General features: G+C 39.3%; 1 protein-coding gene across 1 annotated transcript; it reads right to left on the reverse strand.

Annotated features, from left to right (window-relative positions):
• Nucleotides 1-2892: 2892 nt before the first annotated feature.
• Nucleotides 2893-7092, reverse strand: evx2 (even-skipped homeobox 2). Its single transcript, XM_055216056.2, has 3 exons — nt 5065-7092; nt 4343-4584; nt 2893-3673 (listed from the first exon to the last, which is right to left on the reverse strand). The coding sequence occupies exons 1-3, from the start codon at nt 5477-5479 to the stop codon at nt 3068-3070; spliced, it is 1263 nt and encodes a 420-aa protein (XP_055072031.1). The 5' UTR covers nt 5480-7092; the 3' UTR covers nt 2893-3067.
• Nucleotides 7093-13632: the final 6540 nt, after the last annotated feature.

Below are 13632 nucleotides of genomic sequence, written 5' to 3' on the forward strand. Positions count from 1 at the left end.
ACGCACGCACAGATGATTGGAGAAAACTCCAATGTGATAACAATAGTTCATATGCAAAGTGTTGTATTTTTGATTGCAAAAATACGACTCATTCAAGAACAAACGCACAGGTGTCGAGTCGAGCTACCTGACGTTTATTGAAACATTAGTTGTTCTGCTGGCTATAGAACAATTTTCCAAGTTCCACCTTAAAACGACAGCCAACAGTGTGTTTTGGCCCCACGTGCTCCCTGTAGCTCGGATTTCGTCCTCCCTGCAGCAGCAGCTGTCACCTCGCATTACTCGCAGTCAGCTAAATGAAACATTATTCTAAACATATGCATCGTAATCAGTTCGGTCACACTTACAAGAACACGCGTTAATAAGGCAATCAATCACAGTGGAACAAGCGAGTTGTTCTGCAACAGCTCATAAACAGTGTGTAATGAAGAATTGGAGGTTAGCATGACACGCGCTGATCAGATAATCAATGTCAAAGATGCGATGAATGTCAGTAAATGCAGTTTTTATGTCGTTTCTACAAAATCTTCAATTTACAACAAGCAGTTCAATTACCCAGAAAATACAGTCAATTAAACGAGGGTGATTGGACAGTAGCGAGAGGATCATCGATCTTTGCATTTCTATCTTGGCGGTGGACATTTAATTTGGGTTTTCTATTAGCAGCGAAATAAAGAAAATATAAAATATATTAAACAACCCGCAGATTTATTTTCTTGTCAAAAGCAATTCGGTTAAGGTGACAGACAGTTTGCTGCATTTTATGATGAATTCTTTTTTCAGTCTTTGCACATTGGATACAAAACTGATGGAGTTATTGTGGCCGGTGTTTTTCTGCCCTCTGTCTTCTTCGGTTTGCCTCTCCATCTATCTCAATGCCTTTGTTGTATGGGTTGTAACCCTCGCCTTGGTAAAGAGCATAACGAAACATGGCGATACATCACACGCGCGCTTCGCCTCTAATCCCATTTCTTTAATGGGGACGTTCAAAAAAGAAGGCAACTTATCTCAAAGTCCCCAGGGAGCATTCCAGTATATATTTAACCAGGCTGCAATTAACGACAGTATCAGCTTGTATCATTTAGAGGTAATGTAAAAATAATGGTAAATTATAGGGCCGGAATGACCCGTGATCGCAGACTCCATATTCCCTGAAGTTTTAGTGTCGTTTTAATTAATGCCATGCTCACTTTCTCACTGAGGAGGAAAGAAAATGTACGGCAAGAGTGCAGAAACTGGGCTTCAAACTACTGGATGTTTTTTGTTGAAATACTGAGGCCTCGTTTAATTTAAAATATGTTTTGTTATTTAATACTAGATATTAACGTGTGTCTATCAAACTGGGCTGCAACCAGAAAGCTACTAGAATAATTAAAGAAGAGATTTATAAATAAAACGAAAATTTGCTAGGGAAATGCGTTCGGTAAATATTGCTAATAGCTACTTCAGTCTTCAGCAAGCAAAATGATAACAATATTAACCTTTTGCGTTTTAAATATTTATTTTCCAAGAACAAACACCATCAATAAATAACATAATATACATTTTATATTGCACATTTTTTTTCTCAAGTGAAAATATGAAAATTCGTACAGTTGGTAAAATGTAAAATACAGAGACGTAATGTACAGAGTCATGTATCACGATCACCCTTGGGAAAGGGGCAAACACAGGGCTTTCAGTATTCTCATTTATTGAACAGACCGTAAACAGCCCGGCGTACCCACTCAGTAACATTACAAAAATCTTTCTGAAACGGTAAAAGCAATGTAATATGTTTTATATACAATGTGTGTGATCGTTTTGGCTTGAATTATTGATTTGAGGCCTAATATTCATTTAATTTGTTCTGTGGTATGCTCAAGTATAATGGAGTTTAACGGGTTTTCCCCAAAATAATTATATAACACAACAATAAAAAAAAAAAAACATTCAGCGAGTCACATAAATTATAAAAAAATATATAAAAGAGTAACAGTGTCGTTAATCATTTTGGATGGCAGTCAAAATTTGGCTTAATACTATTTAAACGAGACTACGCTTGTTATAACAAAATATCTCACCATTTGTACTGTACAAGTGCTATTTTGATATTTTCCAAATGCGGTTTTATGTGAGTCAGAATTCCGCCTAGTGACAAAAAATGTATGCAGACAGAAATGCATGAGTAATTTGTCTGAAGTTTGGGGTTGTATGGATAATCCCATTATTTTGTGAGTGAAGAGTCTCTGCTGGGAGTATTATGGAAATATCGGTTTGGATTTAATGAGACTGCTCGCATCAGCGGAACATCTCTAAGAAAAAAAGTCTACCCAGGCCGCCAAATGCTCCAATAAGAAGATTGGAAATAGGACTCGGTGGAAAGGGGATTTTTAAAAAATTTCCTCAGGTAACGAATACCACGTTTAATACTGTACAATCTACACACCAAGAACAATGCGAAATGCTCAAGGTCTTTTATCTATCTTGTCTAATGACTTCCCACAGCGGGTTGTTACGGTTTGACAGCGAGTCTCAGAACAGGGAACTTTCTTACATTTCCACATTCAAAGGAGGTCCATCAAGGTACATGATTGGCAATTTTCGTCATAATCTTCACATTATTAACAGCAGAATTGACATTGTAGAAGCAGTGCAGATTTTGTACGTCACACTCCTGGATCGGGAAGAGTCCCTCGAGCAGCAACACTTTCAGAACCAGAACAGCATCATTATTTTGCGCATGGTCCTTTATCTCCTGCTAAAGTGGCACATCCAGTGTATATTCTTTATACTGCACTGTATGCTTTATTTTTGCATACAGTTTAATAATAATAATAATAATAATAACAATAATAATAATGAAAGATACAATGCTTTAAAAACAACAAAAATATTTTTCTATTGTAAAACGCTTTGAAATCAACAAACAATATTTTCCTATTGTAATACTGTGTGATTGAAGGCCTTCAATATTAATTATCAATTATTTGATATTTTTTCCCAAGTCTGGGCGTAATACATGTAATAATGTTGTGCCAACAAAAATTATATTACATGTGTTTCAGAAATGTATTTTAGTGCTAAGCTATCTATTGAGTGCGCTTTCTTCTCTCTGGTCTGGTGAGGGCACCGCAGTTTTGCTCAGTACGGCTGCTGAGTATGGCAAAAATCCGCTCTCGGACCTCTGTCCGGTCGCCGTACATGTGAAGTCAGAGCTGGCACCTCTGGAGCCCAGCGCGGTGGCCGCCTGACTGCTGTGGCAGCTGAGACACGAGCACGGGCCCGTTGCCGATGGCGCGCTGACTGCCGCCGCCGCTGCTGCAGCGGCCGCCGCCGCAGCCGAGCTGTTTAGGCCTGCGGGTGACTGGTATAGTCCTGGATGTCGGAAGCTGCACAACAGCTCTGGCCGCGAATAGGGATGAGAGAGAGCACGGAAGGTATCAAGGGGACGAATAGAGGTAGCAAAAGGTGAAGAAGCGGCTCCTGAGGCGGCTGCCGCAGCAGCTGCTGCCGTGACACCTACATGGGGGTAATAGTGTAGTGGCATGTGGGAATGGAAAGGGTAAGGCAGACTTCCGGTGGCGGCTGCATGCGTCATCATATAGGTGTAGAAACTGGGATCGGCAGGATGTGGCCAGGACATGGCCAGGCGCTGGCGCTTGTCCTTCATACGACGATTTTGAAACCACACCTACACACATTCACGGAATACACAGGTAACAGTTAGGGTACATGTGAGCGGTGGATAGAAACGACTGCATAAAGAACACTACGATTTTCGATCTGCCCAAACCCGTCAAACAACTTTCAGGATGTATGATTATAATATACTTTTAAAATATTTGTTTAAAGATGTGTGATTTGAGAATAATTTATATTAAGACCCAGTTGTCTGGCTAATATGTAGCCTACATAAGCACTGGTACATGCAAGTTTCTGTATCAGATTAAAACAAAGCCGATACTATTTTCAATGTATGGACAATAAATTTTTACTGTAAACGATTTACAATAATTATTATTTTTGTTTTGAATAATTTATATTACATTGTGTTCCTGTTGCTCAACTGGTAGATTGCATTAACGGTACAAAATTCCCAGGAAACACACAAACAGAAAAATGTATAGCTTGAATGCACATTACGTCGCTTTGGATAAAAGCGACTGCCAAATGCATAAATGCCAATGCAAATGAAAAGGGGCTAAACAAATCGCATGCTTCTGTTTGTATATTTGTGTACAATTCAAAACCTATGTACCGGACAATGTAAAAGTTTGGTCGATTAAGCTGAACCTTTTAAAGACATGCTAAATAATTAGGTACATTTTTTATCTGAGTAACAGTTAAAATAAATTTTAACCTTTATTGTTGTTTCGGGTAGGTTTAATGCTGCGGCCAGTTCACACCTCCTGGGTCTTGAGACGTAGTTTTCCCTATAAAATTCTTTCTCCAATCTTCCAATTTGTTCTCGGGTAAAAGCAGTCCGATACCTTCTCACCTGGTCTGAGCTCGAGCTGCTGGAGTTACCGATGGAATTACAGTTAAGATTGGAGATAGACGATGAACTCGTGTTGGAGATTCCTGAATTACTATCTGAAAAACCTAAACCAGATAATAAAAAGAAATGCATCAAAAAATTATTTTTTAGCATTTAAAATAATGCATATGTAATATTGAATGATATAAAAGTGTAATGTTTTTTTTTCATAATCACTGTAATAATGAATTATCTTTTATTTATTTTTCAATAAATATAAATTTAAAACAAAAAATTAAAGCAGAAACGAAATTCACAGAGCATTAACACCCAGCAAGATATATTACATTTAAAAAATAGTATTTTAATACAATAAAGTGCACTCCCAAAAGAAAAGAATAAAGGCATCGACAAGCTGCCTTTTTTAACATCATAAAACCAGATAACAGAATTTAAGAAGCATTAGAAAAATTGCTACCGTAAATATATAACTGCAACTTAATTCGGGTTATCACTACATACAGCATTTCTTTATCGAAACTTTATAATAAAATGTATTATTTCAACAAAAATTTGGATCAAATTGTCTGCGAAATTCGTTTTACCTTTGCTGTTGTTTTCTTTCTGTTGGCTGACACTACCCGGTGAACGGTGAGACGGGCATCCCACCTCCACATCGCTGTTCATATCGGAGTCTGGAGAAACTTCGGGATACAGATTCATTTTCTTCTTGCCTTCGGAGGACGAGATTTCTGTGGAGTTGGTATTGTCGCTCCCGTGGTGGTTTCCAAATAGGCTGTCGATCTCGAACTTGCCTTTGGTGGGAAGATCTCCGAGACTGCCATGCAGAGAGGCGGAAGTTATTCTCGGGCTGAGGCGACCCGCGTGCTGAGAATTTTCCAGGGCCTCAAGCACCGCGTTCCCGGCCGAGTCAGAAAGGTTGGAGAGTCTCTTGCCTGCCACTGGACTGTGTAGTCCCCTTTCCATCAGAATCATTTCCTTTCTTATCCTCTCCATCATGAAGTCGTGCAGCAAAAAAAGTCCCAGGACTGGTGCTCAGATGACTGGTGGCGGATCTAATCCGCATTCAGCTTAGCCGCCTCCTCTAAATAATATAACACCTTTATGAGCTGGACGCAAAAAAACAGAGGAATGCCAGTGTGAGCAACGAATGACTGCTCAAAATGACCCGAGCATCCTCTCCGGTTCAGAAAGTCATTCATCAAAAAGTGGTTTGCGCCTTCGTCGTTAAAGGTGCGCGTGACGCGCCTCGAATGATCATTTATTGTAACAGGTTTATAAGCAAATAAATAGGAGAGAGACTGACATCGGTTGATAGAGTCGGCCCTTGATCGGCCAGACGCGTATATCCAGGTGGAGAGAGAGAGAAGAAGTGTGGAGAGCGGCGTCTGATCTGAGTCTGTTTTAGATGGCTCCTGGGGTTGGCCTCTGGGGTGAAATTGACAGTCTGATTAATAAAATGAGCGCGGCAACATTTCCCTCTTCATTTAGGAATATCATTATGCTTTGATTCTCTATTGTTCCTTCCTTCTGTTCTGGCTATGCTGCTGCTCCTCCTCTATCGCTCCACGTTTCTTTTTTCTTTGTCGATTATTTCACACAGACGTTTTCGAATGAGAGACATTAGTTAAAGATTTTCATCTTATTTATTTATTTAACACCCAATTAGAATATACGAACGCGAAGATGATTTTAGCATTTGTTCACTACAAAATAAAATATGGCTTACATTAAATGTTTATTAAATGCTGTATTGTATTTTTTCTTGTTTTTTTCGGTGATCTAAATTAAAAATTATTTTGAATCTTTTCATTTAAATTCATTTTAATATTTCTTGTGTAATTTATACATACATAGGCTACCTCCTGAAATACATGTTTTATTTCATTAGACGTATTTATTCGTTTAAATATGACATCGCCATATTATCGCATCGGTGTAATGTAAAAAAAAAATGCTACTCGCAGTTAGAAAAATTTAGTTTTATAAACGAATATTTATATTTCATAATAAAAAATATTTTAACCAAAAGAATGCGACAAGACATGTAAATAATCTGACCATTATTTAGACCTTTTGTGTTATCTTTAATCAACAAGATAATTTTGCTAATTAATGTTGCATAATTAAAGTACCAAGAACTTAAAACTGCCACTGGCCACCTTAATTATGATAAATTACAACTCTTTGAAAACACACACACATACATACACACGCACACACAATTTTGTGCCACCCTAAAAAATGTATCTTTATATTTTATTTTAGCATCTCTATAATATTACTTATTAGCAAAAAGTTGTTTAAATATATGATCCTGAGGTTTCCGCATGTGCTCTCAAATCAAGTGTGCATGTGGGGGCGCGAGAATCCAGTGGTGACGACGAGGTTAGCTCGCGCCTCTATTCAAGTAGAAGGAGGGCTAGCAAGATACAAGCAGAACCGTTTTCGCGATCTTTGGCGCCCTCGCCAGTTTATCATCGGGTAGTACACAGCTCGATGATTTTGTAATCAAATGACACACATATAGGCCTCTTGTATACATTGCAGTGGCGTGCACAAACCTTCGCAGGGACAGGGGTACAAAAAAGGGCACTTTTTCTTTTGTAACCTTGCTTTTACTTGCCATTCTATAAACGAAGTTGATACAGATATAATGCCACACACACTGATCAAAAACCCCTAAATATTATTTCTCAATACAAAATTCTGAGAAGGCAAAAATGTGGAAGTTATGTTTAATAGTGTTGATATTAAAAACTAGATTTGGTAAATAAAAAGTGCTTACTATAAAAACAAAACAAAAAACAAACAAATATGAAATCAAAGATATGCGTCTCTGATTTAACTTTTTCCAATTTGTAATAGTAATCAATATGCAAAAAAACCCCGTTATGAAATGCTTATAAATAGCACGCAGGGTGAAAGTCGTGCAACACATATGCCAAATTCCAATTTTGCGTGCATATACCAGTCTTTGCGTTTACTTAATACGGCGCATCCTTTCATGTCGTTTTATATATTATTGGTGTGTATTAATTTCTGTTTTTTTAAACATTGTCGCCTGGGTTTGGGGTCAGATTTAGCATTTGCGTTTTAAACCATAGTCGTTTGGAGTTGGGGTTAAAATTGGGTGGGGCTTGGGTCAGGATGTCATTTTATGTAACAAAAAGTTGTTCTAACTCCAAACCCAAGAGAAAAATGAGAAACCAACACATAAAACGACACGAACTGATGCGCCGTATTAAGTGAACGGGAAAGACTGGCGTATTATATGCGCGCAACATAGAATTTGGCATACGTATTTCATGACGTTTCCCACTGCGTGCGTGCTATTTATTCGCATAATTTTTATAAAGGAAAATAGCCTATACCACAAAACGTAATTCAAAAACTTAATGTCATAAATAAGAAACTAATAGGCCTACCCAGGGCTGGCCCTAGCTTTTTGGGGGTCCTAATCTGATTTCAAAATGAGGCCCCCATCATCTAGGTACACAACATACTAGCCTTACACAGATTTTATCACAAACACAATTCGACAATGTCAAATAAACAACAGAATATAGTTTCAATGTGCATGCTACATGAACGTATTTAGAATACATACAACAACATAACTCATGAAAGTGTAAACGGACGGTTTAAACAAACAGTTTATTCAAAAGAAAGAATGCTAATGCCACTCTCACTGGGAGAGTACACGAAATGTGAAGAGCTAAAGATTTGGGTACAAATCACATATATCTTTATCATGCAGGAATGCAAGTAGTTCAGTTCTGTCATAGTCTTTAGGAAGGATTGGTATGCTTTTTTAATTCCATGACAAGGTCTTTCCAATCAAGATCAGACTCATTTCTCCAAAGTTGTCCCTCACTTTACCCATAGAGCTGAAACGTCTTCCAGTGTAGCACAATCCACCACAACATTAAAGAATTATAATTTGTATTAATTTTACTAAACATTTGTACATGTAGTACTATTAATATAAAGGCTACTTAGTTATTTCAATTAGATCTTTAAGAAAGTTACACTATTTAACTGACCTGCATTTTCATCAAATGTTTGTCTATATATTCTATCATCTTCCACATTAACCCATAACCCTGACAGAACACATCAGGCATTTTATTTAAAAATTGAACACCATTTAGAATGTTTACTAAGTGATTGGTCTTTGTACAGAACCAGATTTACAAGAAGCCTATTTTCAACAATGTTAATTCAACACCATTTTCTTGCTGCTTTCTTCTTCCCCATCCTCTTCTTCCTCTTCTCTGCATCAGACTGATAGTGCCATATTTTCATTACAATCAGTTTACACTAATAAGCATGATTGACAGACACAACGAGCCAGAAAATTTCATTTCACACACGCCAAGGGGCCCCAAGTGGCCACAGAGGCCCTATGCAACTGCTTATATTGCTTATTAGCAATGGGCCTATAACTGGGCCTACCCACTGGACTGGTGATATTTTAAGCAGCACGTGCTAAAATATGCAGCTGATGTTAATAAATGGCCTTGGATTAAAGAAGTAAAAATCAAAAGTTTATGTCAGAAATGAGGCAAATCGAAACATTTTAAGCTTAACCCAAACAATGCAACATTCGCTTCATTTGTAAAATGTTTTAATTACCTGTCCTCCAGCTCGTGACGTAACACCATGCCTCGCGGTTAAGAAACTGCTGTTTATTCCTGTAAAGGAAAGTCTGCAGCTGTGTCCCAATTCTGAGGCTGCGACCTTCTAAGGATGTAACCTCATAAGACGAGCACTCTATCTTTGAAAGTCGCAACCTCCGAAGTCGATGAAGAGAACTAAAATGAGACAGTCTAGCCTTCAGAGGACCCATAATTTGCATCACCTGCTGCATGCGCCCACCACGCCTGTCAGCAAAACACAAAGGAGACATTTCTGACTCATTAGAATGAATATGGAACAAAAAAAAATAATAATTTAATGTTGATTTAAAGGAACACAGGACTTTTTGGGACTTGAGTTTATTAACTGTATCCCCATAAGTCCATACATACCTTTATACATCTATGTGCTGTAACTGACACAACCACAGCTAGCCTAGCTTAGCACAAAGATAAAGTTGCCCAAATGACATCCTTAGCAACACATACTGTATTACTAATGATAAATACATTGTTGATACATTTACTGTAGGAAAATATCTTCATGGAACATGATCTTTACTTAATAACCTATTGATTTTTGACATTGACCCCATAATGTATTTTTGGCTATTGCTACAAATATACCCGTTCTACTCATGACTGGTTTTGTGGTCCAGGGTCACAGTTTATTGATTATATGTAGTTTAAGAGGGGCACATTTACATGTTTAAATGTAGTTACCTCTAGGCAGGACTATTATCACAAAACTGTTTCTGTACAGAACTATAAATGTGAACAAGCAGTTGCGCACAATGTATAATATGATTCACTTGCACACAGGTGAACGAAATGTGAACCCATTGGAAGAGCTTGAGATTTACTGTTGCTGAATAAACCATCTGTCAGTAAAAAAAATCTTATTTGTGTTTAAGGCGATGGAGAAAGGAGATAATCCACCTGGATTTCCTCTATCACAGTCTACATCTTCATCGCCCCGTCTATAATCACCTGCAAAACAGTATTGTACTCAACTATCTTATCAATGCTTCAATGATATCTTGTGTGGCACTTGCTGTATTAAACTGTTAAACCAATTGCAATCCTTCACAACTTTATCCATGACCATGGCCAACCCAGCACCCAACTTTAGTGAAGTGGATTCCTTCTTCATTGCTCACTAGGCCTGGAAGTTCAGTTGCATGTTTCCCTACAAAGAAAAAAAGTTATTTTAACATGTCTAATTCATCCTCTACAACCCTTGGGGAGTGTAGTTCACAAACCCTTCATTGAAATTGAAATGAAATGAAATTGCTTTCTATGGCAATACTTACTGGCACTAATGTCTTTCTGTACGACCCCTTCTTGACTCTGGGTCAGCATGAAATTTCATCTCCGGGGATCTCTGCGGCTAGCTCTAACTAACGAAGAGTTTGTTGACGAAATGTACAATTCAGTATCGAACCGATTCAGTAAAAAATTGGTGGGCATCATGTGGAAACCATCTAACTAAAGTCTCTGGAGCAATTCACCACAAGCCTTATATTGTAGTGACCATGGTTGATGAAACATCATCCTAGGTCCTCTGGAAAAATCCTGAAATAGCGTGACAACTGCTTTCCTGGATGTTTACCTCAGCTCCCCGCTTAGACGACTTCTGTTCTTAAGGTTCTTCCTGTCCACTTTACATTTATAAAAAGTCCTGCAGATATGCAAGATATACCCACTCTCAATCCCTTAATAGAAGGCCATAAATGGGTATATTGGGGAGATTTTAAAACAAAGCTACATCCCTACAGACTTTCCCTGCTGCTTCAAGGTTCTTCTTTGTAGTCAATAAGGATGAAGGCTTGAGGCCTTGTATTGACTACCAAGTTGTTCACCAAGTTGAAAGTGAGGAAATTACCAATGTATGGTAACCCAAACCTCCTTGCAAGGCCAGTGGAGCAGTGGGGTACAGGTGCCAAAAACAGGACTTTGAGTTATTAAACACTGGCACTTGGTTTACAAACACTGTGTCAGAGCCCTTTTCTGGTCCCCTTGGCAGAGACCATGGAAACACTGTCAGAAAAGGGGGAAGAGAGCCGTCCTAGTCAGACAAGACATCATTCCCGTCAACCTCCTCTCCCAACAATTTTCCTGGCTAATGTTCAGTTACTGGAAAACAAACTCTGCAAACTGCATGCAAGATTCTCCTTTCAGTGAGAAACAAGGGACTACTGCATTAACTAATTTACGGATACCTAGAAGTCCACGGGGTTTCGAGATTTAGCCATTAAGCTCTTGGGATTCATTGTACAACATACAGACAAAACCAAAGAGCTCATGGTCCAAAGTAGAGGAGGTAATTTTTCTTTATTCGTCAACAACTCGTGGTGAGATATAAACTTACACTGTATTAGTTCATATTTATCCCCGATCTAGAATACCACATGCTTTTGTGTCTACCCTTCTGGCGACCAAGGGAATTTATGGCAGTCATAATCACAGCTGTTTACATTTCCCCTCAGGCCAACACAGACCAGGCACTCAGGGAACTGTGTGGAAGTATAAGTGAGCAGGAAACCACATACCCAGAGGCAGCATTTATTGTCACATGGGGACTTTAACAAACCAAACTTCAGAACAACAGTCCGAAATACTTACAGGACATCACCACAAACAGTATAAGTGAGCAGGAAACCACATACCCAGAGGCAGCATTTATTGTCACATGGGGACTTTAACAAACCAAACTTCAGAACAACAGCTCCGAAATACTTACAGGACATCACCACAAACATGCGTGGTGACCGTATTTTGAACCATTGTTACTCTCCATTCCAGGATGCTACAAATCCCTCCTCCTTCCACTTTTCGTTAAATCCCAATATGTATCATTCCTGCATTCTACTTCTGCCTGCCTATTTGCCAGAAACTGAAATGAAAAGCACCCATCCTCAAGATGATTCAGAGAGCTCCTGAGGCTGATGAAAGAGAGGTGAATGCACTCTTCGTCATAGTCTCGGATGTAAGGAGATACCTGCTGATAGGTGAATGTCCGCAAGGCTGCTGGTACAGATGGCATCCCAGGCCATGTACTCTGACAGTGTGCAGACCAATTGGCCAGGGATTTCAAAGACATCTTCAACTTCTCCCTTTCTCTGTCTGTAGTCTTCACATGCTTCAAAACATCCACAATCATGCCCATACTAAAGAAAGCCAAAACCATATGTTTAAATGACTGGCCCGTTGCTCTAATACCAATTTGTTTGTGTTTTGAGAGTCTCATCAGAAACTACATCTGCTCTGTATTGCTTGCCTCGCTCGATCCACTACAGTCTGCGTACCGCAGAAACCCTTCCACTGATGATGTTATTGCTTTCACAGCTTACATTGCTTTCTTCCATCAGGAAAATAAGAACAAGCATGTGAGAATGCTGTTTGTGGACTAAAGCTTGTCATTCAATACCATAGTATCTGCCAAGTCTGTTAAAAAGCTCCAGGCTCTAGCCCTAAACAGACCTCTGTGCAAATGGATCCTGAATTTCCTTTCAGGCAGGTGTCAGGTGGTCAGGGTGGGCAACAAAACCTCAACCCTGCTGGTTTTCAATGGTGCTCCACAGGGCTGGTTCTCAGCACACTTCTGTATTCCCTCCAGTAGGTGGTAAGAACGATCTTGAATGACATCAGCCACCCGTCCTATGGACTGCTTTCTCGGCTGTCCTCAAGCAGAAATCTCTGCAGCATCCGATCCCACATGAGTCGACTGAGTGGCAGTTTCTTTTCTCAGTCCCTTAGAGTCCTGAACACCCAAAACATATAAATTACCACACATATCCCACACTATTTACTGCATCCTAGTCCTAGTCCATTGTGGAGCATGCTCACAAGAATTTCACAAGCACTACTGCTGTTGGTGATGTGACAAAGTGATTTGATTTGAAACATGTCAAATATTGCCAGCACATTGCGAAAGTCCTGAAACACCTGATAGATTTAAAATGTACCTTCCATCAGTCCTCAGTGCAGTTCTTTGAATATAACATTTGCGAACATGGCATCCAGATAGATGGAAGGAAGGTATAGGCAGTCTGCAGCTGGCCTACTTCCACCACCATCAAAGAGCTCCAACGCTTTCTCGGATTGGCCCATTTCTATTGTTGCTTCATCCCAAACTTCAATACCATAGTTTTACCACTCACCAATCTCTTCTGTAGCAAGGCAAAGTCTCAGTCATGGTCAACATCTGCTACACAGAACCTCAAGGAGGCCTTAACTAGTGCACGGTCCTCATCTGTCCAGACCCTTCAAAACCCTTCATCATGGCTTCAACTTCTCGGGTATGAGAGGTGCAGTCTCAGCAACATTGGAACCCAGCTAAACACAAACCATGTGCCTTGCACCCAAAAAGCTATTCACAGGCAGAGAGACATTATGACAACAGCAACTAGGAACTTTTAGCTATCAAGCTAGCTCTGGAGAAATGGAGGCATTGGCTGGAAGGAGCTATCATCATCAGTCCAATCCAGTGGTCTCTGAATTATCAACTCC

This window comes from Misgurnus anguillicaudatus, chromosome 17 (assembly GCF_027580225.2).
Source record: "Misgurnus anguillicaudatus chromosome 17, ASM2758022v2, whole genome shotgun sequence".
NCBI lineage: Eukaryota > Metazoa > Chordata > Actinopteri > Cypriniformes > Cobitidae > Misgurnus > Misgurnus anguillicaudatus.